Below are 27,293 nucleotides of genomic sequence, written 5' to 3'. Positions count from 1 at the left end.
ATAGCAGCATGTGGTAAGAAACATTTTTCTTGGCCTATCTTTCAACAGGCTTAATACAAGCGCCCTGACAGCCTGTTATCCCGACAATGCTGCCCGTTGCTCTCAAGTCACGCTGCTGCTTTGACATATTTACTGTTGACATGACAACTACATACCACGTTAAAAGTGATCATTTTAACCACAAGCTTTCCACAAACCAAACCAAGTGGCTTTTGTGTCCAAACCTAATGAGACCCTATAACAATACTGTTGTTACAACATAGACTTTTAATGTTTTTAATGTTTATTCATGCGACCAATGTCTGATTTTTTATTTTTTTTGCATGTAGCGGCCATAGCAGCTGGCCACTTTGCACATGAACGTGACAACAGCGGATGTTGCGACCTGCACAGATTTGACATCATATCCGGGCTGTAGTGTCAGTAAATTTGAGTAAAATACAGACTTCGCTTATCCTGTGTGAATGCACTGCGAGAAACATAGACGTCCTAGGGTAATTCACAAATTACCAGAGGTCCCCAGGTAATACTAATCCCGTGCGAATAGGGCTTTAATGACCAACTTGTAATTAACCTGTTGACTTGAGAGAGAGAGAGAGAGAGCAATCTCGGTATCAAAATCTCATTTTGATATTGAGATTGAATCCAGCAAATTTTTTTAGGATTTCTTTATTGATTTTGAGAAACCATATGAGATGGCTGGTCTGTAAATCATAGAAATGTAGATCCCTCAACATTGAAAAGACTGCCATACACTATAGTGTCTTTTAATCATATACATAGCTGTAGCTCAAAGAACTCTGTGTGAATAAATACTCTGAGTAGCCTGTGGTGGGCTCATCTGTAATAATAAAGCAGCCCCAGGTTGTTATCAATTTCTTTATTCATGATTGCATATAAAGAATAATAATTGGAATACCTTTGCAGGGTTACACCACCCACACTCTGCGGCTTCACTCCTGCTGGGAGATCACCAATCATGGTGTGGTAAACATGGTTCACAGCCTTCCTAACTTGACTGCCCTCAGCCTCTCTGGCTGCTCCAAGATCACTGATGATGGTGTGGAGCTGGTTGCTGAGAACCTGCGTAAGCTCCGCAGCCTGGACTTGTCCTGGTGCCCTCGGATCACTGACATGGCCCTGGAGTACATTGCCTGTGATCTGCATAAACTGGAAGAACTGGTGCTGGACAGGTCAGTCTTGTTTGTGATACTGTGCTTTCAACCTTCAAAATCTGTGCTTAACGAGATAATTGACAAAATAAATAAAAGCAGAAGGTATCTAGTAAAAATGATTTCAGTTTGATATAATATAGTGGATGCAACATTAAATTGTCAAATCTCTGCTTCAATTTACGTCACCTTACTTATGAACTTTAAAAATGTGATCTATATGTGTCCATATAGATCTTTTAACACATACTTTAAGTGTTCAAATGTAAATGGATACACATGAATTCAGGGGGTCATGAGGTCATGATATTTAGTTTAGTAATTTTGTTTGGTGTTTGCAAGACATCCTAGCTAGAGCATTTCTAGTTCTACAATTCAATTTACCAGTTATCTTCATTAACATTATGGTCTAAAACCCTGATGATAGCACTCAAGAAGGAAGCCTCTACTTTGCCCGGACTAGGAAAACGGGTGCCTCTCCCTGGAGCCAGTTCTGGGGCGGGGGGAGCTCATCACAGAGCACATGGTGGCCGAGTCTTGGGGCCCTGTGGGGCTCGGTCGGGCACAGCCCGAAAAAGTAACACGGGGTCGCCGCAGGAAATCGGGGCTGGGTGCTGTGCCAACCAGGCAGTAGGCAGGAGCGGACATCTAGGTGCACCACCCCCTGGTGGCGTAGACTAGCTTTGGCGACGTGGAACATCACCTCACTGGCGGGGAAGGAACCCGAGCTGGTGCGGGAGGTGGATACCGGCTAGATATAGTTGTGCTCACCTCCACATACAGCAAGGGTTTTGGAACCAGAATCCTGGAGAGGGGTTGGACTCTCTCCTTTTCTGGAATTGCCCAGGGTGAGAGGCACGGGACAGGTGTGGGGATACTCATGAGCCTCCGGCTGAGCGCCACTTTGTTGGAGTTCTCCCCAGAGAATGAGAGGGTTGCCTCTCTGCGGCTTCGTGTTGTGAAGGGGAAAACTCTGACTGTTGTTTGTGCTTATGCACCGAACAGCAGTTTGGAGTACTTGGCCTTCTTTGAGTCTCTGGGTGGTGTCCTGGAAGGGATACTGCCTGGGGACTCCATAGTTCTCCTGGGGGACTTCAACGCTCAGGTGGGCAATGATGGAGAAACCTGGAAGGGGGTGGTTGGGAGGAACGGCCTGTCCGATCTGAACCCGAGCGGTGTTTTGTTATTGGACTTCTGTGCTAGTCATGGATTGGCCATAATGAACACCATGTTGGAGCATAAGGTTGCTCATAAGTGTACTTGGTACCAGAGCACCTTAGGTCAAAGGTCGATGATCGACTTCATAGTTGTATCATCAAACCTGCGGACGTATGTCTTGGACACTCGGGTGAAGAGAGATGCAGAGCTGTCAACCGATCACCACCTGGTGGTGAGTTGGAACCAGTGGTGGGGAAGGCTGCCGGACAGACCTGGCAAACCCAAACATGCAGTGAGGGTGAACTGGGAATGTCTGGCGGAGGACCCTGTCCGTGGGGTTTTCAACTCCCACCTCTGGAAGAGTTTCTCCTGCATCCCGGGGGAGGTTGGGGACATTGAGACTGAGTGGGCCATGTTCAAAGCCTCCATTGCAGAAGCGGCTGTTAGGGGCTGTGGTCTGAAGGTCAGCGGTGCCTGTCGCAGTGGCAACCCAAGAACCCGCTGGTGGACACCAGTGGTGAGGGAAGCTGTCAGGCTGAAGAAGGAGGCCTTTCGGGCTTGGCTTGCTTGGTCTCCTGAGGCAGCCGATGGGTTCCGGTTGGCCAAAAGGGTGGCAGCTGCGGCAGTCGCGGAAGCAAAAACTGGGGTGTGGGAAGACTTCCGGGAGGCTATGGAGAAGGACTTTCGGTTGGCCTCAAGGAGGTTCTGGCAAACCATCCAATGCCTCAGGAAGGGCAGGCAGGGCTTTGCTCATGCTGTGTACAGTCAGGGTGAAGAACTGTTGCCCGTACTGGGGATATTGTCGGGCGGTGGAAAGAGCACTTTGAGGAACTCCTGAACCCGGTAAACATGTCCTCTGTGGGAGAGGCAGAGCCTGAAGACTCGGGGGAATCTTCGCCCATATCTGTGGCAGAGGTCAACGAGGTAGTTAAGAAGCTCCTCGGTGGCAAGGCACCAGGTGTGGACGAGATCTGCCCTGAGATGCTGAAGGCTCTGGACATTGTTGGACTGTCTTGGTTGATATGTCTCTACAATGTCGCGTGGTCATCAGGTACGGTACCTGTGGAGTGGCAGACAGGGGTGGTGATCCCCATTTTCAAAAAGGGGGACTGGAGAGTGTGCTCCCACTACCGGGGTATCACACTTCTCAGCCCCCCCAGGAAAGTTTATGCTTGGATGCTGGAAGGAAGGCTCCAACCGACTGTCGAACCTCGGATTCAGGAGGAGCAATGCGGATTCCGTCCCAGTCGTGGAACAGTGGACCAGCTCTTTACTCTTGTGGAGCTGCTGAGGGGGTCATGGGAGTTCGACCTGCCAGTCTACATTTGTTTTGTGGATCTGGAGGAGGCCTACGACCGTGTCCCCCAAGGGGCTCTGTGAGACGCACTGCGAGAGTATGGGGCACCGCTCTCGCTCAAACGAGCCATTAGGTCCCTATACAACCAAAGTGAGAGCTGTGTCCGTATTCATACTAAGCACAAAGTCAAACTCGTTTCCAGTGGGTGTTGGACTCCGCCAGGACTGTCCCTTGTCTCTGATCCTGTTTGTGGTGTTCATGGTCAGGTTCTCAAGGCGCAGCCAGGGTGAGGAGGGTGTCTGGTTTGGGGACTTCAGGATCGCACCTCTGCTTTTTGCAGATGATGTGGTTCTGTTGGCTTCCTCACATTGTGACTTTCAGCAGGCACTGGAGCGGTTTGCAGCCAAATGTGAAGCGGCGGGGATGTGGATCAGCATCTCCAAGTCTGAAGGAGTTCAAATATCTCGGGATCTTGTTCACGAGTGATGGAAAAATGGAGCGTGAGACGGACAGGCAGATTGGTGCAGCGTCAGCAGCAATATGGGCATTGTATCGAACTGTCGTGGTGAAGAGGGAGCTGAGTCGTAAGGCGAAGCTCTCAATTTACCACTCTACGTTCCAACCCTCACCTATGGTCATGAGCTCTGGGTAGTGAGCGAAAGAACACAATCGCGGATACAAGTGGCTGAAATGAGCTTCCTCCGTAGGGTGGCTGGGCTCAGCCTTAGAGATAGAGTGAGAAGCTCAGACATCCGGAGGGAGCTCAGAGTAGAGCCACTATGCCTTTGTGTCGAAAAGAGCCAGTTGAGGTGGCTTGGCCATCTGATTCGGATGCCTCCGGGGAAACTTCCTCTGGAGGTTTTCCGATCACGTCCACCTGGGAGGAGACCCCGGGGCAGACCCAGAACATGCTGGAGGGATTATATATCTCGCCTGGCCTAGGAACACCTCGGGATGCCCCAGGAAGAGCTGGAAACTATCGCTGGGGGCAGGGATGTCTGGAATGACCTGCTTCGCCTGCTGCCTCCGCGACCTGGCCCCGGATAAGCGGAAGACAATGGATGGATGGATGGATGGATGGTGACAATGGATGAATGGATGGATAGATGGATGGATGGTCCTGAATGTGATGCACAACTCTGTGTAGAGTATATGTATATATAGATTGGAGTTTTTGTAGTATATTGTTTAGGGGCAATTTTAGATCCAAAATAAAACTGACAGAAAGGTGGGACTGAAAAAAAGGTGCAATTATGAATCAGTCTGCTAATTCAGCACCACGGACAGCACCATCAATTGACACAACACAACAGTTGGGTTACTAATATTTCAGAGACATGGTCAGGGGGCTTCTAACCTGCACAAAACTCAATCAGATGGAGGATCCAGTCATGTGGAATAGACACAGTCTCACTGTCAGTATGATGGAGAGAGGTTAATGAAGTGGATGCATTTTGTTCACTTTGCAAACATGCCCCCTTTTCACTCCACATCTCCCCTCAAATTGCTAAATGGGTCTTAGTATTCAGTCCTTGTCATCTTACACAATGGTAAATAAACCTTGACAGAAAGACTTTATAACCACTGTCTTGTTTAAAATTTTAGGCTAACTTATGAGGACATCCTGCCATCTTGCCCACGTAATATAATGTCTGGATTTGTTCCCACAGCCGTTGCTATGGGAAACCACAGCGTTCATTTTGGAACATGCTTAAGAATGTACATTACCTGTGAAATTCTTTGTTGATATGCACTTTTACTACCAGTGCCCATTGGCATTTATTGCTTTTATCAGAATTATCAAAAAATGTACAAACAGTACCTGATTGAATTGTAGGAACAGTAATCAGATGAACTTGTGTTTTCTTCTGTCTATATTTAATGTCCACAAATAGCTTAATTATTAAATTAGCTTGCTGTACAGCACTCTGTAGTCTGTCTGTCTCGATAATCAAGCTGGGCAATGCATCATTTGGTCTTTCTGTGTCTTGCTTCCAGCAACTCCAGCGCTGTGATCTGTTCTATTACTTTATGCCTGACAAAAATCTGAGTAAAATATAGCTATTTATAACATTTCAAAAACTAATGAGTAACAATGTTTAGACTGCAATTTGGAAAAGATCATTATGCATTAACATGCCCAAAATTAAACTCTCACTTTCCAGTAACAAACTCTTTGGGGACCACTCCAGACAATATATGCCTATGTAACACTCCTCATAGGCACACGTGGTTATAAACAAGACAATAATTGTTAAGTATCTCAGTCAAGGTTTAGTTACAACTTTAGACTAATAAAAGATGCAAAGGAGTGACAGCATACTTAAAAATGTTACTGATTTCATTTGACACACTAAAATTGTGTTATGGCAGTGATGCCATGATGCAAAGAGTGAAAATTGGGGTTTTAATATAAAAAAAACTTAAGCTGTCTTATGACATATTCGCATCTTCTTATGTGTTTAGTAAATGAAAGCTGCAAGACTATTCTGTCAAGCCAATATTAATCTGCTAAATTCCGTAAGGTGTTTCTGACATTTATTCATCTGTTTCTTTACTGTGGAATGAGATGGATCATGAGAAAACACAATGTGCATCTGTGTGTAGACTTGTGCCCTGCAGAGTAGCATTGATTTGACAGTGAACATCCTTATTATTTGGGATACTTCTGGAATCAAAGATTTGCATGAGGAGATGTAAGCTGTCTCTCCCTTCTATCATCATATACAATGTGATGCTGCTGGATAAAAATAACAGATGAGAAACCAGCACTAGTGAGGAATCAAGGGATTTTCATCAAGTGCAGTATTCTGTGTAAGAGAGTGTGTCACGGCTTCTGCAGGTGAGCAGCATGAATGAGATGAACTGCAGCAGCAGCACACCTGCAGCTCATCTCGTCATGATCCGCTATAAAGACCGGCGCTGCACTGAAGGCAGCGTCGGATCATACTGCCTCTGTCACTAACGAGGACTGAGCCCGGAGCAGCCTGCGTTTCCCCCAGCTGTCCTCTTGTAGGGGCTTTCGACCGGGGTGGAGCCCATTCGGAGTCGGAGCCAGTGCCCGACTTGGCGCCGGTTTTTTGTCTTTCCACCACCGGAGCTGCGGCTCCGGGCTCCAAAAACTGGGGCTTTTTCGGGCACCAACTCGTTGCTGGGCCAGACTTGGCCAGAGTTGAGAGCCGAGCATGTCACGGGCAGGGGGCGGGGTGACATCTAAAAACATCTAAAAAGATAAACATAGATATGATCATCAACTTATTGCGCGTATTTAACCGCTAAGTAATCAATGCAAGGGTAGTCGAAGCTAAGTAGCTAAGCTAACGCTAGCACGTTTACTGCTAAGTATCCAAACGTCTTTGATAATTACCTTTCTTCTCAAACATGATCGCCGGGCATTGGAACGGCGATGCCGATGGGTAACCCCTAACAGAAGGTTTTGCTGTTCGACGATGGCGAGACACACTAGCAAAACCATGAACACCACTCCAATGAAGTCCTCCATTGTTGTTGTGTGGGTTTCCGTACAGCGTGAATGCTGTTGAACGGCTACGTACGCAGTGACGTACACACGTTTTGTGGTGGCGCAATGACACAGCTCCAACTTTGCTCCTTCCGAATGGAAACACAAACCCGTTCTGGGGCGGCACGAGATTTGAACCAAAAAAGCACTGGCTCTCAACTTTGAACCAACCTAGCACCTGGTGCTCTTTGGTCGAAAGCCCCTATTGGAGAGAGGACGTGGACTTCCCCCCGGACTGCTCCGATCCTTCCGGCCCGCTCCCCAGGGAGCATCCGGCGTCGTTTCTGGCCGCTGCAGCCGTGCTCCACCAGTTGCTGAGCGCCGGCGCATGCCTCACACCCGACTGCCGCTCCCGGGAGCCTGCCTCCCCTCCCCCTCTGGTTGTGAGTCTCTGGCCATAGTTGGCATTATTGTTTGTGTTAGTTTGGTTAAAAAAGACCAGTTTAATTTCGACTTGCCTGCCGCCTGCTCTGTGTGCTTCTCACTTAGGGTTCGCCACTCACCCTGCACCGGGACAGAATGATCCGACCAGAACAGAACCAAGAGAGCACACAGAGCGGGTCGGAACTGGTGCGAGCCTCTCCTCAGGCCAAACCGGCTGTGTTCAGCCAGAGGTGGGAGCCCTCTTGCGCCCCTGGAGTGCATTGACGTTTTTTATGTTGACGATGAAGCATTTGGTTATCTAAATGCCCAGTTCTGCTTGCTGTTGTGTGGCCAGGACCACTACTGTGTGATGATTTTGGGCTGCAAAAGGTGGTGGCGAGAGGACATTTATAGATAGCACCTTGAATGCTAATGGAAATACCAAAAGAAAAGCTGACACAATGACTCCCAGTCTGCAGAACCTTGACAAAAAGTGAATAATTCCAGCATAATAAAATCCATAGTACATGGCCAAAATAACCCAAAAGAAACTAAAGAAGAAAAAAGTAAAACTATAACTTATCCAATAGAATACATATGGGGTATTTTAAAAGAGAGAAGGGAGACCAAGACAACCCCACCAACAAAGAGATACTCAAAAATATCTCTGAAGAATGGCAGAACATCTTTCTTATCTGTGCAGCACTAGTGTCCTCAATGCTGAAGAGGACTTAGTCTGTCATGACAAATAAAGATGGGACAGTTTTTAGTCATCTGACATTAAAGAAACATTGCACAGGAATGTGCTCACTTCTGCTGTATTACTGTTTTCTGAATCCATATTCAGTATACAGCAACTGAACATGATTTATATGTCTGTGGTGGCCAGAGCTATTTTCTACACTGTAGTCTACTGGGGTAAAACCCTTGATTGACCAAAAGACCTCATGAACTTTTTAAGATTGTGGTCTAAGTCTGGGGGTTGGTTTTATTTTAGCCCCAGCAGACAACAGTGCAGTTTATTATTTTTTTTTATTTTACCATATTTCTACAATTTGTAACAAAAAAAGAAAAAATAATAATTTGGGGCTTATTAAAGTTAATCTTTCTATTTGTAAAATAGCAGAAATTCAAATTGTTATTTATGTATGTTTGTGTATCAACTATATATACATACCATGCTGTGAAAGAGTATTTGCACTCCTTTATTTTTGCATATTTGTCACATGTAATTATTTAAGATAATCAAACAAATTTTAATTTTAAGACACAGGCAACTAAACAAAATACACTTCTTAAATGATGATTTCACTTAATGAAGAAAAATGCTGCCCAAGCCCATTTTTCCCCATGTGAAAATGTGATTGCCCCTTAGCTACCAAATGACCAAATTCACACTCGCATGTGATTACTGTCAGGCTTGTTTAACCCTCCTGTTGTCTTCATTTACAGGCACCAAAAAATGTTTCCTTGCCTGAAAAAAATCCAAAAATTCAGAAAAAAAATTCCCCAAATTTCTGAAAATTTGCCAAACCTTCAGAAAAATTCCAATAATTCCTTAAAAGTTTCCTTTAAAAGTTTCCTTTCAAAAAATCCCCCAAATTTGACAAGAAAATTCTTGTAAATATTTTCAAAAATATGAGTAAAAATCTTCCAAAAAAATCCTAGAAATATCTAAAGTGATTCCATATATATCCATATCCATATATACTAAAACGTCCAATATTTTCACAAAAAAAAAATCAACCAAAATCCATCGAATTTCACTGGATTTTGGTTGATTTTTTTTGGTGAATGTTCTTAAGAAACATTTTTTTTAATATTTCTTTTTTCCACCAAACAATGCTCAGAGCTTCCCCAAAAATGTTGAAAATGTTGACATCAGAAGTTTCACTGTGAAAATATATTTTTTTCCCCACATTTTCAAACTTTAAAATGGGTCAATTTTGACCCACAGGACAACACGAGGGTTAATCTAAACATTGCTTAAATAGAACTTGTCTGGCATTGTGAAACAGGGTAAAGGGTCTCAACATGCAGGACATCATGCCACGTTCTAAAAAGATTCTAAAACAGATGCAAAACAAAGTCGTCGACATTTATCACCCTGGAAAGGGTTACAAAGCCACTGCTAAGGCTTTAGGACTCCAGTAAACCACAGTGAGAAATTAACAGTGGTAAAGCTTCCCAGGAGTGGCTGGCCTATCAAAGTTTCTCCCAAAGCAACGTCTCTTCCAGGAGATCACAAAAGAACCAAGATGAACATCTAAAGAGCTGCAATCCTCACTTGCCTCAGTTAAGGTCACTCTACATGATTCCACACTAAGGAAGACAATGGGCAAAAATGGCTCCATGGGAGAGTTGCAAGGTGCAAACCACTACTGACCAAAAAAAGAACATCAAAGCTTGTCTGATATTTGCAAAAAAAATAGCTAGATGAGCCTCAAGACCTTTGGGATTTACATCCTGTAGACTGATGAGTTAAAGGTGGAGAAATGGGTGTAAAGCATCTACAGGTACACATGGTATAAAGCTAATACTGCATTCCATGAGAAGACAGCATACCAATGATGAAACAAGGTGGTGGTAGTGTGATGGTTTGGGGCTACTTTGCTTCCTCAGAACCTTGACGAGTTGTCATGATTGAGCCATGAAATCTGATCTGTATCAGAAAATCATGCTGGAGAATATCCACCATCAGTTCATGTCTTAAACCTCAAGCACAAATGGGTTATACAGCAACAATGTCCACTTCTGGATGACTCAAAAAGAACAAAATTAAGGTTTGTTGTAGCTAAATGTAAAAGAAGAGACGTAAGTTATCACAAGCGTTGTTGCTGCCGAGGGACCAACCAGCTATTAGGTTTAGGGGGGCAATTACTTTTTCACAGGGGTGATATTGGTTTTCAATATATCTATCTAAATGTATTTGTATATTTCATTTAAAAAAATGCATTTTGTGTTTTGTGGACTACTTCTGTCTAATATGTAAATTTATTTGATGATCCAAAGCATTTAAGTGTGACAAATGTGTAAAAATAGAAGACATTAGTAAAATTAGTAAGTAGTCTTTTTTTCACCCACAGCTGATTTTTTTTATGTACACCTTTATAATGAAACACCACTAGACATAAAAGTGTAGGATTTGAAGTATATTTACAAATATACCGTGCATGCTAGTGTTTGAAAAATGTTTATATTGCTATGTGTAAGTGAAAATGTGTATGAATACAGAAGCGTGAATGTGAGTGGTCCAGATTGAATTATGGCTGGCATGACTCGTCATACACTCAAGTGACTAATAGGACAGTGCTACACTATGCTACACTACTACTATGCATACAGCTTTTTAATAAAAACACAGTAGTTTTGCAAAAGTAAAGTGGCTAAAAATAAACAGCTTGATGTGTTTTTCCATAATAGTGGCGCCCTGTAATGATTTAAAAAAAAGTGACATTTTTGCCAAGTGCAATTCAAAATTACTTATCAAAATTGTACTTGTAGATGCAGGATGGAATTGCACAGTCACAATTTATAAGCCACAGTCAAAACTTATATTACATAGCAGCAATCCTTAGATTAAGGTTTCAATATCTTTACCTCATTGATTTTGCTCCACAATTTCGCATCTATTACAGATTGTAATGTAAACAAAACATATAACTTTATTATTGCAAGTCAGACAGATTCTGTAACTGTTACGGGGGGGGAGCTGGGGAACCCAAGCGCAGACTCACAGAAACTGACAGACAAATGAATAACTGAAAGAGATTTATTTCGCTAAATAACTAATCAATACAGGAACACAGAACTGAACTGGGGGGGAGAACCAAACCAAAACTACTAAACTCTAACAGCAAACTCTATGAATATAAAAACGGAAATCTACAAACTGAACCGACTTAACAAAACTAAAGAGGGATACTCACAAAATGGGGAAACTGATAACCGAGGGAAAAACAGACTAAACCAAACCACTAACAAACACTATGAATTTAAGAACGGAAGATCACCAAACTAGAACTAACAAAACTAAGCAAAGGAGGGGTACTTACAAAAATGGGGGAACTGAACAGAAGGGGTAGGGAAGCAGGCTCGGGGAATCTGGGGTGAACGGAGATGAGACTGGAGCTACTGGCTGGGGACAAAACAGGGCTAGCAAGAATCCAAAAGAACTGCTGAGTCCAACTGAGGGGAATCCAGAGGAGGGGAAAAACAGAGTCCAAAAACAGAGTCCAAGAACAGAGGGCATGTGGGTCGATGATCCAGCAGGGAGTGAATGAACGGGCAGAGCTTAAATAGGTGGAGGTGAGGTGGAGAACAGGTGAATGGTGTGAACTGATTGCTGCAGCTGAAACTCATTGAAGCAATCAGCAAGACAGAGTGCAGGCACGTGAAGCAGGTGAAGCAGGAGGGTGAGAGACAGGGAGAGAGAGAGACACATGAGGGAGAGGTGACAGACAGACAGAGGGAGCCAAAGAGAGACAGGTCAACACAGAAACAAATCATGACTCAGGAGAGAAAGGAGGAAAAAGAGGAAAAAGGGAAAGAAGGGCAGGGGCTACAGCAGGATCCTAACAGTAACAGATTAAACTGACACTCAACCATAATATATGTAATCTGGATTTTGATCCCCTCCCTGGGCTGCGACCTCATCGTGGTGGAGGGGTTTGCGTGTCCCAATGATCCCAGGAGCTATGTTGTCGGGGGCTTTATACCCCTGGTAGGGTCTCCCATGACAAACAGGTCCTGGGTGAAGGACCAGACAAACAGCAGCCCAGAAGACCCCAATGATAAACAATAACCTTGGAACCACGAGTCCCTTGCCCGGACGCGGGTCACCGGGGTCCCCCCCTGGAGCCAGGCCCGGGGGTGGGGCTCGATGGCGAGCGTCTGGTGGCCGGGCTTTTTCCCACGGGGCCCGGCCGGGCACAGCCCGAAAAAGAGACGTGGGACCCCCCTCCAGCAGGCTCACCACCCGCAGGAGGGGCCATAGGGGTCCGGTGCCATGTGTGTTGGGCGGCGGCCAGGGGCGGGGAGCCTGGCGTACCGACCCCCGGCTACACAAGCTGGCTCTAGGGACGTGGAACGTCACCTCTCTGGCGGGGAAGGAGCCTGAGCTGGTGTGCGAGGTTGAGAAGTTCCGACTTGATATAGTCGGCCTCACCTCGACACACAGCAGGGGCTCTGGAACCAGCCCTCTCGAGAGGGGTTGGACTCTCTTCCACTCTGGAGTTGCCAATGGTGAGAGGCGCCGAGCAGGGGTGTCAATACTCATTGCGCCTCGGCTCGGTGACTGTGTGTTGAAGTTTACCCCAGTGAACGAGAGGGTGGCCTCCCTTCGCCTTCGGGTAGGGGGACGGTTCCTTACTGTTGTTTGCGCCTACGGGCTGAACAGCAGTTTGGAGTATCCACCCTTTCTGGAGTCCTTGGAGGGGGTGCTGGAGAGCGCCCCTTCTGGGGATTCCATAGTTCTGCTGGAGGACTTCAACGCTCACGTTGGCAATGACAGTGAGACCTGGAGAGGCGTGATTGGGAGGAACGGCCCCCCCGATCTGAACCCAAGCGGTGTTCTGTTATTGGACTTCTGTGCTCGTCACAGATTGTCCATAACGAACACCATGTTCAGGCATAAGGGTGTCCATATGTGCACTTGGCACCAGGACACCCTAGGCCGCAGTTCGATGATCGACTTTGTTGTCGTATCGTCGGACTTGCGGCCGCATGTCCTGGACACTCGGGTGAAGAGAGGGGCGGAGCTGTCAACCGATCACCACCTGGTGGTGAGTTGTCTCCGATGGTGGGGGAGGATGCCAGTCAGACCTGGCAGACCCAAACGGATCGTGAGGGTGTGCTGGGAACGTCTGGCGGAGTCCCCTGTCAGAAGGAGTTTCAACTCCCACCTCTGGTCAAACTTCAACCATGTCCCGAGGGAGGTGGGGGACATTGAGTCCGAGTGGACCATGTTCCGTGCCTCCATTGCTGAGGCGGCCGATCGTTGCTGTGGCCGTAAGGTGGTTGGTGCCTGTCGCGGCGGCAATCCCCGAACCCGTTGGTGGACACCGGCGGTAAGGGATGCCGTCAAGCTGAAGAAGGAGTCCTACCGGGCCTTTTTGGCCTGTGGGACTCCGGAGGCAGCTGACAGGTATCGGCTGGCCAAGCGGGCTGCGGCTTTTTTTTTTTTTTTTAACTCTTTTTTATATAGAGCCAATTACAGTCAAATTGTCTCGAGACGCTTTACAGAACCCATATGCCTGACCCCCAGAGCAAGCCAAAAGGCGACAGTGGCAAGGAAAACACCCTTTTAACAGGGAAAAAAACCTCGAGCAGAACCCGGCTCTAATGTGGGGGGACCCATCTGCCTGCTGGCCGGGCGGGTTGAGAGGGACAGAAGAGGTAGAAAGGTAGATATAGAGGGGTAGAGGTAGAGATAGAGGGATACAGATAGAGGGGTAGAGATAGAGAGGTGGGGGGGTGGGACACAAGGACCATAAAACACAGCCACACATCTGAAGCATCCAGCATCCAGCTCTGGGACCAGGGACACTCGGAGAAAGGACACAGAAAGAAACAGTGAATGTAATGCAATAATGGTATATATAGTAAATACATAGGTAGTTAGAGAAGGGCTCAGTGCATCAAGAGAGGTTCCCCAGCAGTCTAGGCCTATAGCAGCATAACTAGGGGCAAACTAAAGGGACGTCAAGAGGGGAAGTCAGTTTTGCAAATGAAAACACCAGCTCACCCCGTCAGGGTCCCCCAGTCAGCCCTAACTATAAACTTTGTCGAAAAGGAAGGTTTTAAGCCTGGTCTTAAAAATAGAGAGAGTGTCCGCCTCCCGAACCCAAACTGGGAGCTGGTTCCACAGGAGAGGTGCCTGATAACTGAAGGCTCTGCCTCCCATTCTACTTTTAGAGATTCTAGGAACAACAAGTAAGCCTGCAGTCTGAGAGCGAAGAGTTCTGCTAGGATAATATGGTACTATCAGGTCTTTAAGATATGATGGAGATTGGTTGTTAAGAGCTTTATATGTCAGAAGAAGGATTTTGAATTCTATTCTAGATTTAACAGGAAGCCAATGAAGAGAAACCAATATAGGAGAAATATGATCTCTCTTGCTAACTCCCGTCAGTACTCTGGCTGCAGTGTTTTGGATCAGCTGTAGATATTTCAGAGAGCTATTGGGACAACCTGATAATAAGGAATTACAGTAGTCAAGCCTAGAAGTAACAAATGCATGGACTAGTTTTTCTGCATCACTCTGAGACAGGATGTTCCTGATTTTCACAATATTTCTCAGGTGGAAAAAGGAAGTCCTACAGATTTGTTTTATGTGCGAGTTAAAGGACATGTCCTGGTCAAAGATAACACCGAGGTTCCTCACAGTAGTACTGGAGGCCAATGTAATGCCATCCAGAGTAACTATATGCTTTGAAAGCAATTCTCTAAGATGTTTGGGGCCAAATACAATGACTTCAGTCTTGTCTGAATTTAGTAGTAAGAAATTATAGGTCATCCAGGTCTTTATGTCCTCAAGACAATCTTGCAGTCTAGCTAGCTGATTAGTTTCATTTGGCTTCATAGATGGTGTCGTCAACAATGGAAATTAATACAGTGCTTCCTAATAATGTTGCCTAAGGGAATTATGTATAATGTGAACAGTATTGGTCCTAAGATGGCTGCGGCTGTCGCCAAGGCAAAAACTCGGGTATGGGAGGAGTTTGGCGAGGCCATGGAAAACGACTTCCGGACGGCTTCGAAGAGATTCTGGTCCACCATCCGGCGTCTCAGGAGGGGAAAGCGGTGCACTGTCAACACTGTGTATAGTGGGGATGGTGCGCTGCTGACCTCAACTCGGGACGTTGTGAATCGGTGGAAGGAATACTTCGAAGACCTCCTCAATCCCACCGACACGTCTTCTGTTTCAGAAGCGGGGCCTGGGGTCTCGGGCGTAGATTCTCCCATCTCTGGGGTCGAAGTCGCAGAGGTAGTTAAAAAGCTCCTCGGTGGCAGGGCCCCGGGGGTGGATGAGATCTGCCCGGAGTTCCTCAAGGCACTGGATGTTGTGGGGCTGTCCTGGTTGACACGTCTCTGCAACATCGCGTGGACATCGGGGGCAGTGCCTCTGGATTGGCAGACTGGGGTGGTGGTCCCTCTTTTCAAAAAGGGGGACCGGAGGGTGTGTTCCAACTATAGGGGGATCACACTCCTCAGCCTCCCCGGGAAGGTCTATTCAGGGGTACTGGAGAGGAGGGTCCGCCGGATAGTCGAACCTCGGATTCAGGAGGAGCAATGTGGTTTTCGTCCCGGCCGTGGAACTGTGGACCAGCTCTACACCCTCAGCAGGGTCCTTGAGGGTGCATGGGAGTTTGCCCAACCAGTCCACATGTGTTTTGTGGATCTGGAGAAGGCTTTCGACTGTGTCCCTCGGGGAATCCTCTGGGGAGTGCTCCGGGAGTACGGGGTAATGGACCACCTAATACAGGCTGTCCGTTCCCTGTATGACCGGTGCCAGAGCTTGGTCCGCATCTCCGGCAATAAGTCGAACTCGTTTCCGGTGAGAGTTGGACTCCGCCAGGGCTGCCCTTTGTCACCGATTCTGTTCATAATTTTTATGGACAGAATATCTAGGCACAGCCAGGGTGTTGAGGGAGTCCGGTTTGGTGACCTCAGGATTCCGTCACTGCTTTTCGCGGATGATGTGGTCCTGTTGGCTTCATCATGCCAGGACCTCCAACTCTCACTGGATCGGTTCGCAGCCGAGTGTGAAGCGGTTGGGATGAGGATCAGCACCTCCAAATCCGAGTCCATGGTCCTCAGCCGGAAAAGGGTGGAGTGCACTCTCCGGGTCAGGGATGAGGTCCTGCCCCAAGTGGAGGAGTTTAAGTACCTCGGGGTCTTGTTCACGAGTGAGGGAAGGATGGAGCGAGAGATCGACCGGCGGATTGCTGCGGCGTCCGCAGTAATGCGGGCGCTGTACAGGTCCGTCGTGGTAAAGAGGGAGCTGAGCCGAAAGGCGAAGCTCTCAATTTACCGGTCGATCTACGTTCCTACCCTCACCTATGGTCACGAGCTTTGGGTAGTGACCGAAAGAACAAGATCGCGGGTACAAGCAGCTGAAATGAGTTTCCTCCGCAGGGTGGCTGGGCTCTCCCTTAGAGATAGGGTGAGAAGCTCGGCCATCCGGGAGGATCTCAGAGTAGAGCCGCTGCTCCTCCACGTAGAGAGGAGCCAGATGAGGTGGCTCGGGCATCTAATTAGGATGCCCCCCGGACGCCTCCCCGGTGAGGTGTTTAGGGCACGTCCCACCGGGAGGAGACCCCGGGGAAGACCCAGGACACGCTGGAGAGACTATGTCTCTCAGCTGGCCTGGGAACGCCTTGGGGTCCCCCCGGAGGAGCTAGATGATGTGGCCGGGGAGAGGGAGGTCTGGGCTTCCCTCCTAAAGCTGCTGCCCCCGCGACCCGACCCGGACCAGCGGTAGAAGATGGATGGATGGATGGATGGATGGATGGATTTTGATAAAATATTAATAGGAGATAAGGCTTTGTTTTTTTGCTTGCAGCAAGGTAGGAGTCTTTCCTCTAACTTTTAAATACCTGCCATTTTGATTTTGCTGTTACTATTATTCAACATTTATTTAGGGTATTACTGTGTTGTGAGACTTCACACTTCATAGAAGTGAACTTGCTCTCCTCAAGTACACTGACAGCATCTTCCTTCCAGGCTACTTAACTCCCACCCTGATTCTCATTCCATCTGGGCTTTTGAAATTTGGTAACCCTCACTAGTGCTGCCCATTGGCTCCTGCTCATCCTGCGGGACACTTTCTGTTCCTGTGCAGATAATCAGGAAAATTCCTGCATCAAAATAGCATCCTTTTGCCCAAGGATTTTACAAAATGCTTTACAATATTTGTCTCTTATTCACCCTTTCAAACACACACTCACACACCAATGGCACAGGAATTGCTATGCAAGGTGCTCATCTGCCGTCAGGAGCAACTTGAGCTCAATGTCTTGCCCAAGAACTCTTTGGCACACAGACAGGAACCTGGGTTTTAACCAGACAATTTTGCTAGAAACAGAGCCACAGCAGCCCTGATTAGCTTTACCAGTTTGCCAGTTTCCGGTGTTTGTTTCTCCACTACCAATTGCCATGTTGAATTTCAGAAGGCTGGCAGACTGCCACAGCCTCCTCAGGCCACCTGTTTTCTCTTCTTGGTGTCTGTGCCCGAATTCCACCAGCGAATGCATTTCGTTCGTCGACTCAGGCTGTTTGGTGTATGGAAAAATATTCTGTTAATTTTTTACAGAGGAACAATTGAGTCTTTGTTACGGTATGGTATCACTAGCTGGTTCAGAAATTTGACTGTAAAGTCAAAAGCTCAGACACTATCTGTTAAAAACAGCAGGGAACGTCATCGGTAGGCCAGCACCTCTAACCCCTCAAGACCTGTTTGAACAAACGACCCTCAGAGAGGCACACAATATTTTATCAGGCATCTCTCATGTACTGCACCCCGAATACATTTTGCTTTACTCAGGAAGTAGGTACACGTTCCCACTGTGCAAACACAATCGGTGCAAACACTCATTCATCCCTCTGTCAGTAAAGCTCATTAATGAACAGATTTCCCGGGATGACCAGCAAGACAGGAAGCCAGTAAGATCATCCAGATAACCTGTGTGTAAGGGGTGTGTTCTGCATTGTTTTTATACATAATCCTGAGTTGCACATCGCACATTGCACTTTTGTTCTTAACTGATATCATGATGCACTGCACTTTTATTTCATTTATTTTTTATTCTGGATGTTAGTCATTTTTATTGTTGTATGAATGGTATGTGTTGTCTGTGCAGCAGACCCCTCTGTCCAAGACAAACTGCTCCCAAGGGAGACTAATAACGATACCTTGACCTCGATCAGACTGCTGGAGTCCCATTACTGCTGTCGATTATTTGTGGGAAGTCTTCTGTGGAGAATACCATTACTTCTTTGCTAAACTTCCAGCTCCACATGCTAGTGCTAGATTTGTGTTGGCACTATAGTGGCTGATCCATGATTACATGGTACTCCACCTTGGAATTTCAATAACCATCTGCTAGACTAAAGTTGAAAGAGTTTGCAGAACTCTGCACAAAGTATTTAATTTCCTTAATTTGTATCCCTTCCGTATTCTTTGCATTCTCCTTGCAACCCATGCATCTCTTAGTAACATAATTTGTGTTCACAGTCCCCACTTGCAATACTATTTATTGACATACAACTCTACATCTCCACAAAATCCAGATTGTAACTCACTTCGCTCTAAAAAAATTGCCATGTTGACACTGTGCCATAAGAAATTACAAGCAAAACCTCATCTATTAAAAAAATTTCACATGTTCTTATCACCCAATCCATGCACATCCAATCCATTGTTTCTCAACTTTGTCCCACACCCTCTGGTATCTCTTCCTTTTGTTCTTCAGCTTTGGAGTTATTTTCAACACCAACTTTTGTTTTGAACACAGTGTTAATCAAATCGCGAGAAACGGCTTTTTTCATGTAAAAACCTATCTCATCTCCACCTATTACTCTTTTTCTCTGTTAGCGAAACACTGAGCCATGCTCTTAACACATCTGGACTTGACTGCTCATTAATAAATAAATCATTCATAAACTCCAGTACATCTGAACTCTGCTGCCTGCTCCCATGAGCCATCTCCCCTGTTCTAAGCAACCTTCATTCTCCACTGGTTACCTATTGCACAAGAATTCAATCATCCTAAAAATCCTTATTACTCACAAAAGCCCTCCATAACTAGACCCCCTTTTACCTCAGCAATATATTCCACCACTGCAGCACAAATAGAAATCAACTAGTGGTGGACGCGATTTTTAAAAAAAATTAATCTAATTCATTACATGCATTATAATTAATTAATCGCAATTAATCGCACTTGTCAGTAGCAATATTTGACACAATAAGTGAAGTTTTTCAATTCAAATAAAATTGTGGTTGACAGTTGAATCGATGAATAGACATGCGTGTATAGAATTTAAAATGTATTAAAAATTCTTTAAAAATATAGAAAAAAGTGATTTTGATTCCTTAAAGCATGGATTTAGTTTTTTTTCCACTGTATGGCACATAACGTCAGCATAAGTAGTTCAAGGAACTTCACAAAGTTGAAAGTCAATAGATTTGTTATGCTTTTATAGTTTCTGGATCTGATAAATGGTGTCATTTTGATGGTTCTTTTTTTTGGAATATAAATTTTTATTCATTTATTTTTTATAAACAAAAAGTTTATAATTAAGTTATTAAAAGACAGATATATTTGTTGTTTCAGTTATTACTCCTCCGAGGAAGCGGTGTAAAAACAGTGTAAAAACTTAAACAACAAAATAGTTTGTTTCATTTCTATTTATCTGCATTTTTCATCTGCCTACTACATTCACAGATTACTACAAAATCAAAGTACAATTATAGTGATTATATTCAACATTTTAAGACTACTTGTAAACTAAAGCACTTTCAATGTCTTCTAAAGTGGTCTATTATGGGATGGCTACACTGTTAGCTGTTAGCAGGACTGTTGTAGCTAATGTAAGCTCTGGTGCTAACAGTAACATGATTTACATTAAGGTGATACTATTTGCTTAAATTGCTGCAGTGATCAGAAGTGCAGTGATCAAAAGTCTTTGTTGTACAATTTGCACACAACCACACTTTTATCCAAGCTGCCATCAGGAAGATTTTAAAAAGAAAACTTTCTGCTCAACAAGCTCAATCTCGTCTTCCTTCACTGTTCACCAGTGTGCTGACGTCACTCAGTGCTTCCTGTGCTTCTTCATCGCGGCTGGAAAACAGACTTCAGCATAGGTTCATTACTGCCACCTACTGGGCTGGAGTGTTCATCAGAGTTACTGGTGTGCCAGAAATTAGGGAACTGAGAAAGGCGCGATTAAATGCGTTAATTTATTTAACGCATTTTTTTGGGTGCAATTAATTAATCAAAATTAACGCGTTAAAGTCCCAGCCCTAAAATTAACTTACATAGATAGCAAGTACAGTGCATGACATCTAAGAAACATAAACACCAGTATGTGAATGATTTATTTCCATGGCTATTGCTAATGGCATCAAAAAGTAAAGGTAATTGTTTACGTTGATGTAGTTTGTGTATTGTGTCTTCTTTTAGGTGTGTGCGGATCACAGACACCGGCTTAGGCTACTTGTCCACCATGTCATCATTAAGAAGCCTCTACCTGCGCTGGTGCTGTCAGGTAACACAAAATGCAGACACGCCAAATGGAAACAAAACATGACAGTGTTTACAATCTGGACAAAACCACTTGATACATTTTAGACAAGCAGGTTCATTTATTAATTATTTAGCAGCGAGTCCTGGAGGTCACTGCTGATTTGTGCATAGACAATATCTCAAAAATTACAAAAAGAAATATGAGTATCAAGAAATCTAGAAACCTTAATCACAAACTTATAATACAGCTCTAAGAAAGTAACACAGTGGATATTGTAGCCACTTCCATTCAGCTTTCACTTATTGACTATTATAAAAATAGCAACCGCTGAGGGTTAGTGTTAGCAGTTTTGAGGACTCAGTTCTGAAATGGCTTATGAAACTGTACATATGTGTTTAGTCTATAACTTGAATTCCTATTCTGATTACCACTAGTGCTAGCAGACTATGCAGGAGTTTTGAATGTAAATTTACTACAATTCCAGGCAGAAATTGTTGAAATTAGCACACTAATGTAACTTCCTTTTGTCCTGTACCCCATCACCAGAATTGTGCCATCTCACAACATATTGATATTGACAAAACTTGCTGGCAGTTGATTTTACAGCCTGCAAACATTGTTTAATGGAACTTCTCCTTGAAAATAGGCTTTAACTTTAATGTATTAGTGACTAATTTGTATAAAAGTGACAGTGATAAGTACAATGGTTTTTTATTTGTCAGTGGCATAATCTTGATGAATAAGTTTTCTGATAAAGTGGTCTTTAATCGGAAAACCTTTGTGTGTATGTGTGTGTGCGTGTGTGTGTGTGTGTGTGTGTGTGTGTGTGTGTGTGTGTGTGTGTGTGTGTGTGTGTGTGTGTGTGTGTGTGTGTGTGTGTGCGTATGTGTCATTGCAGGTGCAAGATTTTGGACTGCAGCATTTGTTTGGAATGAGAAGTCTTCGTCTGTTGTCTCTTGCTGGTATGATTCCTTTCTCCATCTTTCTCCAAGGATAATGTCCCTAATACTATTACATTGTGACCTAACTTGTCTCTATTGTATCCACAGTGAGTGGTTTTAAACATCTTAGCATGAAAGTTTCAAATGTAAACACTTCTATTGTCCTTGCATGTATTATATAATGAGCAAGTAATGAAGCTATACCATACATGTATGAAGAATCAAAAGCTAAAGGTTCACTTAATAGAGCATATTTGATTCAGTAACTGATACAGCTAACAATTTATTTACTAAGATCAACTTTCAGTCAGTCACCCATAGTATGTGTTCTGTTCTAGAGCTCTTTAGAGGGATGTACTTCCTATTACAGTAATTCAGCAGTATAGCATGACAAAAGCAATTAAAAAAAAATAAAAATAGTTCCAAGTTTTATTTTTAGTAGATAGGTCACATGACCATTCTGTAGCTTAAGTTGCATTGAAAAACTAAGCCATAGGAATTGCAAAGTTTTCAAGGAAAGCAGATGCTCTTTCTTAAAGGTCTGAGCTGATTAATTAGTCCTTGAACAATAACATGCATCTCTATAAAATTAAACATTAAATAGTTTAATTTAAAGGCCAAACAATTGTTTCTTAGATATTTGATAATTATATAAATATCTTTAGGTTTCGTACTGTTAACATAACGAAACAAGTTGTTTGATGTCATGGCCAGGTATTGAAAATTGTGATTGTATTTTTTACTATTCACAGACTTTTTATGGGTCAAAGATTAGTCAGTTAATTGAGTAAATAATAGATAGGTCAGAAAATAATTAGCAGACTAAATGAGAATGGAAACAAATGTTAATAGCAGCACATAAACCACAGATAACCTCTTGTAACTTTTTGGCCAGATCAGCACCGTTCTTTACCCAGCTCACAGCTGAAAATGATCTTCCTGCCGTTTTCCCTCAGGATGCCCCCTGCTGACCACCACTGGTCTATCAGGCCTCATCCAGCTGCATGAACTGGAGGAGCTAGAGCTGACCAACTGCCCTGGTGCCACTGCTGAGCTCTTCAAATACTACTCTCAGCACCTGCCCCACTGTATGGTCATCGAGTAAGACCACTGACTGAGCCCACGACTAACAGATCACCATACCTTCCTCCTCTTTTTCCTCCCTCAATCTTTTCTTAAATGCCTAAACCCAGGATACTGGACTGCTCCTACTGTACCACTTTGTTCCTCTTTCCTGACCCCAAACCCTGCCTGTCTTCCTCCACACCCCATTAAGCAGACTGACCAACAGGCAGACAGAGAGGCAGGAAGGTAGATAATGGAATGTGCCAGACCCAGTGGATAATGGCTTGCCGTTTGAGCTTCATTTAAGAAGATGCTGGAGTGAAGAGCTTGGTGTGACGTCTTGTCTGACAGCAAGTTTCTTTTCCACAATCAACAAAAGGTTTTTACAGAGGAGAGCTTCTATAGACTTTGACGATTTTTTTAAAAAACTGAATGGTTACTGAAGGGAGTGAAATATGCTGATCCAGATGCAGCATTGAGGAAATCCATAAAATGGAGACTGTGGTGTTTTAGCAGCTGGAACTCACATATTCACGCATACACTGTAAACACACACAAACATATTGTATATGGTAAGTGAAGCAAATGTAAATCCTCAAGATCACGAATATGTAATTTTAGATTGACTTCCATAACTGTATGTAATATAGTCACTATTTCATTCTTTCTCCCAGAAGGCATCAAAGGTTCAGTTTTGTCTTGTTTAGAGAACTACACAATATGCCAGCTTGGGAAACAGGAAATAGACGGAACTAAAGATGCAGTTCAAGAAGTGAATTGCAGAGATGGAAAAGCTCACTCTCTCATTCTCTTTTCTTTAGTGCGTGAAATGTGTTTCATGGACTCAGAACTTCCCATCTTTTTGGGGCACCACCGCCTTTTCTCATTTCCGTGTCTTATCAGAAATTAAAAAAGAAGAAGAAAAAGAAGAAAAAGAAAATTTAAATTTGAAAAGCAACTGCATAAACAGGCGTTTTGTTGCACGCTTGAATGACTGGATTGATTATTGTTTTATTGTGGTCTTTTCTTCAGTTATTGTACACATATTTAATTTACAGATCTGGTGGAGAAACTTTTGTAAATGGTGTGTTGTTGAGACAGTTCAACGTGATTAAGCAGTGGATCAATTGAAAAGTATATTTTGCAGAAAGCATTTTACCTTAGTCCTAAAGTAGTGTCTGCTAAGGATAAAATGTTTTTCTTCAAATGATGAATAGAACAGAGCCATGAATTACAAACAAATCAACTGTGGGGCTTCAACTGACAGTGATAACTTGATACTTCTGAACTTCAACTAATAAACAACTTAAGTTAGCTAAGGGACCAGGGAAGAGATCTGTCTGTTGGTAAGAATGCCATCTTCAAATTGAAGCCACATCTGCTTTTGGAACTCAAAATTTCTTTTCATCTTTTCAATGATGATAGAAATATATGATATTTAGTATTTGAATTTTGATTTAGGCAACTCTGACACAGCTAATGTAAAATTTGACACAATTTGCTATTGCCAAGTTATCTCAAAGGCAATGAAGTGGGCAATTTCAGTATTTATTAAAAAAGCAACTCTTACAGTGTCCACTACAGGCGAAGGTCAGAAATAAGCAGGAGCTCAGGGCTCTTGTATAATGGCAATTTTTAAATGACAATTTAGTTTGTGGGAATTTTATAACTTTTCCTACTAATCCACAGTCAGAGAAATTCATGATAGATCTGAGATTGTAGTCACTTAATTGAAGTCAAGAGGATTACACAATAGATTTTATTTGCTGTATAATGTTTCCTTTATCACTGCAAACCAAGAATTAGTCTATATGTCACTGAACACAACAAATTGCCTCTTTTATTGCAAGCTTGACCAGCGATTTTATTAGTACTAATAACAATTGTAATCATGAAGTCACTAGTTGAAATTAGTAGATGGTCACAGAATGCATCAAGGCCATTACAAGAAAATATGACTATTAGCAGACAAACATCAGACAAGTGTTGTGAACAAACATGTTGTGCAGATGTGTTTTGAAGAAAAAGTTGAATGTGGATATTATGATGAATAGCCAAACCCACGTTATAATAAACCATATTTAGAACTGAGATTATCGTACACATCTGTAAACTTGGTTGATCTAGGCAAAGCAGTACATTCAACATTGTTTTATTTTGCCAAATTTATACACAATACAAAGTATCTGAAAATGTCTGACTCTAGGTAAGTTGGAAACATAGTAAGGTTTCCCATAAACCAAAAAACTTTCAAGTCAGCAGTCATGTTTTTCCACCAACTATCGTAAAATTAAAAGAAAATGGATGCAGCCAACAGTGAACAACTGTCCTGCTTTTTGCCTTGTGTGTCCCCTTATGCACTGACCCCCAACTGAAGGGACTGGGTAAGTGTCAGCCAATATCAGGTTGTGCCAAATGCATCTGGCTGCACATAAAGTGTGGCTGGTTGCTTCTAGCTGATTGCTGACTACAAGGAAACAGAGTACTACATAGAAAAGGCAGACCATACATGATTTTAGCTGATCTGCAGTTTCAGAATAGTTCATTTCTGATGTTGTTTAGTATCTCTTAAGTGTACATAAGTATATTTATTTCTTCATGTATTTATTTATTTATTTAAATTAATTTGTGTCTTATTTACTTATTCATTTATTTATTGACGAGACATTTTCCAACCATTTTTGGTTTTGTTTTGGACCTTGCCTCAGGTTTGGGCTTAAGTAAGTGTATTCATTGATTGTTGTTGTTGTTGTTGTTATTATTATTATTATTATTATTATTATTATTATTATTATTATTATTGTTATTATTGTCATGCTATGACATTCAGGCCCCTAGGTAAAATACTCTGCTGAGTACACATTGAACATACACTTGTAAACACCAGTGAACTGTAACATCATTAACAATGACTAAAAGTTTCAAATTTTCATAATACACAACAGTATATTTTCCTCTGTGCAAGTCTGTGTTAACTTTGTATTGCTGTTTGGTCCCTTCTATAAGAATAAGGCTACAAACAGTGGTGACATAATTATTGTCATTGTCCTGAATGTGACAGCAAAATACAGATTATGATATGCATAAAGGCATTTGAAGTCTGAGATCAGCCTCTCTCATGGCCAAGCAATGTTTACACTGTCTAATAGTATGAACAAGGATCTCTGAAGCTTGAAGAGTCTATGGAAACATATTATGAACAAAGCTATTGACCCTAAAACAACTGTCAGTAAGTTTTGAACACAATTTGAAAAGCTGGCTTTGTGGTCACTACCATTGTTTTTGATAAGTTCAAGACTGGTGTTCTGATTTTGTTTTTAGCCTACCTATGTACTTAAGTGGAATCTGATATTTATGCAACACCTTAATCATTAATGGTGGCCAAAACCTGTAAATAGCACTTACAAGTGTTCACTGCTGTGGTCTCTACTTGAAGATCACTTGTGCCACACTCATTGCCAAGAGTTTTTTGCTTTAAGTTTATGTCCACTTTATGATAATTATCATTAAATTAATTGGTTGTGGCTTATAAAATTCTACTTAAGTTTTGGTTTGTGTGAAGTAAAGACAAAATTAAGTGCCCCCCCAACACACACACACACACACACACACACACACACACACACACACACACACACACACACACACACACACACACACACACACTAATATTACACACTTAATGAACTTTTGTGTGCAAAAATCAAGTTATTTTAATTGGACTGTGCAGATGTCAGTCATGAATTGATAAGTGCCAGCCTTACTTGCCATAAAAATGCTTTTCAAATACGTTTTGCACTAACAGCTGTTAGTGTACTCTCCAAGCCTGGCTCTAAATTTGATTTCTAATAACTACAAATGTATTTTGTGATTTTTCAGTATTTTTGATTTTGATGAGCTTCCAAAGGATTCTAATGTAAGTTTACATATCGTAAACTCTAACATGCGCAGCCATTTCTTAGCGACAAACATACTAACAGCAAACCTTGCTAAAGTAAATCATCTAAGCTCGTTTTCTAAGATCAATAATTTATATTACCATCTACTGTCTTTGCTCTACATCAGTCACCATTTTGTTACAATCCTTGTACAGCACAACTATAAGTAAGCAGTAAAATAAATGCTGACAGTTTACTGATAATATTGAAATGGCCAGAATTTGCACTGTGCCTGAACTAACTTACATTGGATGAGGACTATGTTTGCACTAATGGCCAGTGGTGTTTGTACATTTTATGTGTAGTGGAAAATACATTGTGGTAAATACATTGCTCACTTTATAATTACTAGATGATGAGGTGCTTTAGGAGAAATAACACAAGAAGAAGCAGGAAAAGTTTTTTCTTTTGAGCAACTCACCTATTTTCTTGAGGGGCATTTGTCATTTTCTAAAGGGGTATACAGTATATGCTTAGAATGTCTGTACAAAGTAATTGACAGATGTACAGCAATATGATTGCACAAAATATAATGTCTGCTTATGATGATAATTTAGTTGCATAGTGTTTACAGATTCTGTTCAC

The 27,293-nt window shown here is 43.1% G+C and overlaps 1 protein-coding gene across 3 annotated transcripts in view; it reads left to right on the top strand.

The window, feature by feature from the left end:
- fbxl16 (F-box and leucine-rich repeat protein 16) overlaps positions 1 to 26,309 on the top strand; it is a 64,854-nt gene extending 38,545 nt beyond the window's left edge. For all 3 annotated transcript variants that reach the window (XM_055005139.1, XM_023284957.3, XM_055005138.1), the window contains 4 exons: positions 928 to 1,193; positions 20,701 to 20,785; positions 21,663 to 21,726; positions 22,662 to 26,309. In XM_055005139.1, coding sequence (XP_054861114.1) covers positions 928 to 1,193; positions 20,701 to 20,785; positions 21,663 to 21,726; positions 22,662 to 22,810 — 564 coding nt within the window. In that variant the 3' untranslated portion in view covers positions 22,811 to 26,309. The remainder of the gene's footprint in view (positions 1 to 927; positions 1,194 to 20,700; positions 20,786 to 21,662; positions 21,727 to 22,661) is intronic.
- The last annotated feature ends 984 nt before the right edge of the window (positions 26,310 to 27,293 follow it).

The sequence above is a fragment of the Amphiprion ocellaris genome, chromosome 19 (assembly GCF_022539595.1).
Source record: "Amphiprion ocellaris isolate individual 3 ecotype Okinawa chromosome 19, ASM2253959v1, whole genome shotgun sequence".
Lineage (NCBI taxonomy): Eukaryota > Metazoa > Chordata > Actinopteri > Pomacentridae > Amphiprion > Amphiprion ocellaris.
The sequence above is the reverse complement of the archived record's forward strand: the minus strand, read 5'-3'. Positions and strand labels throughout refer to the sequence as shown.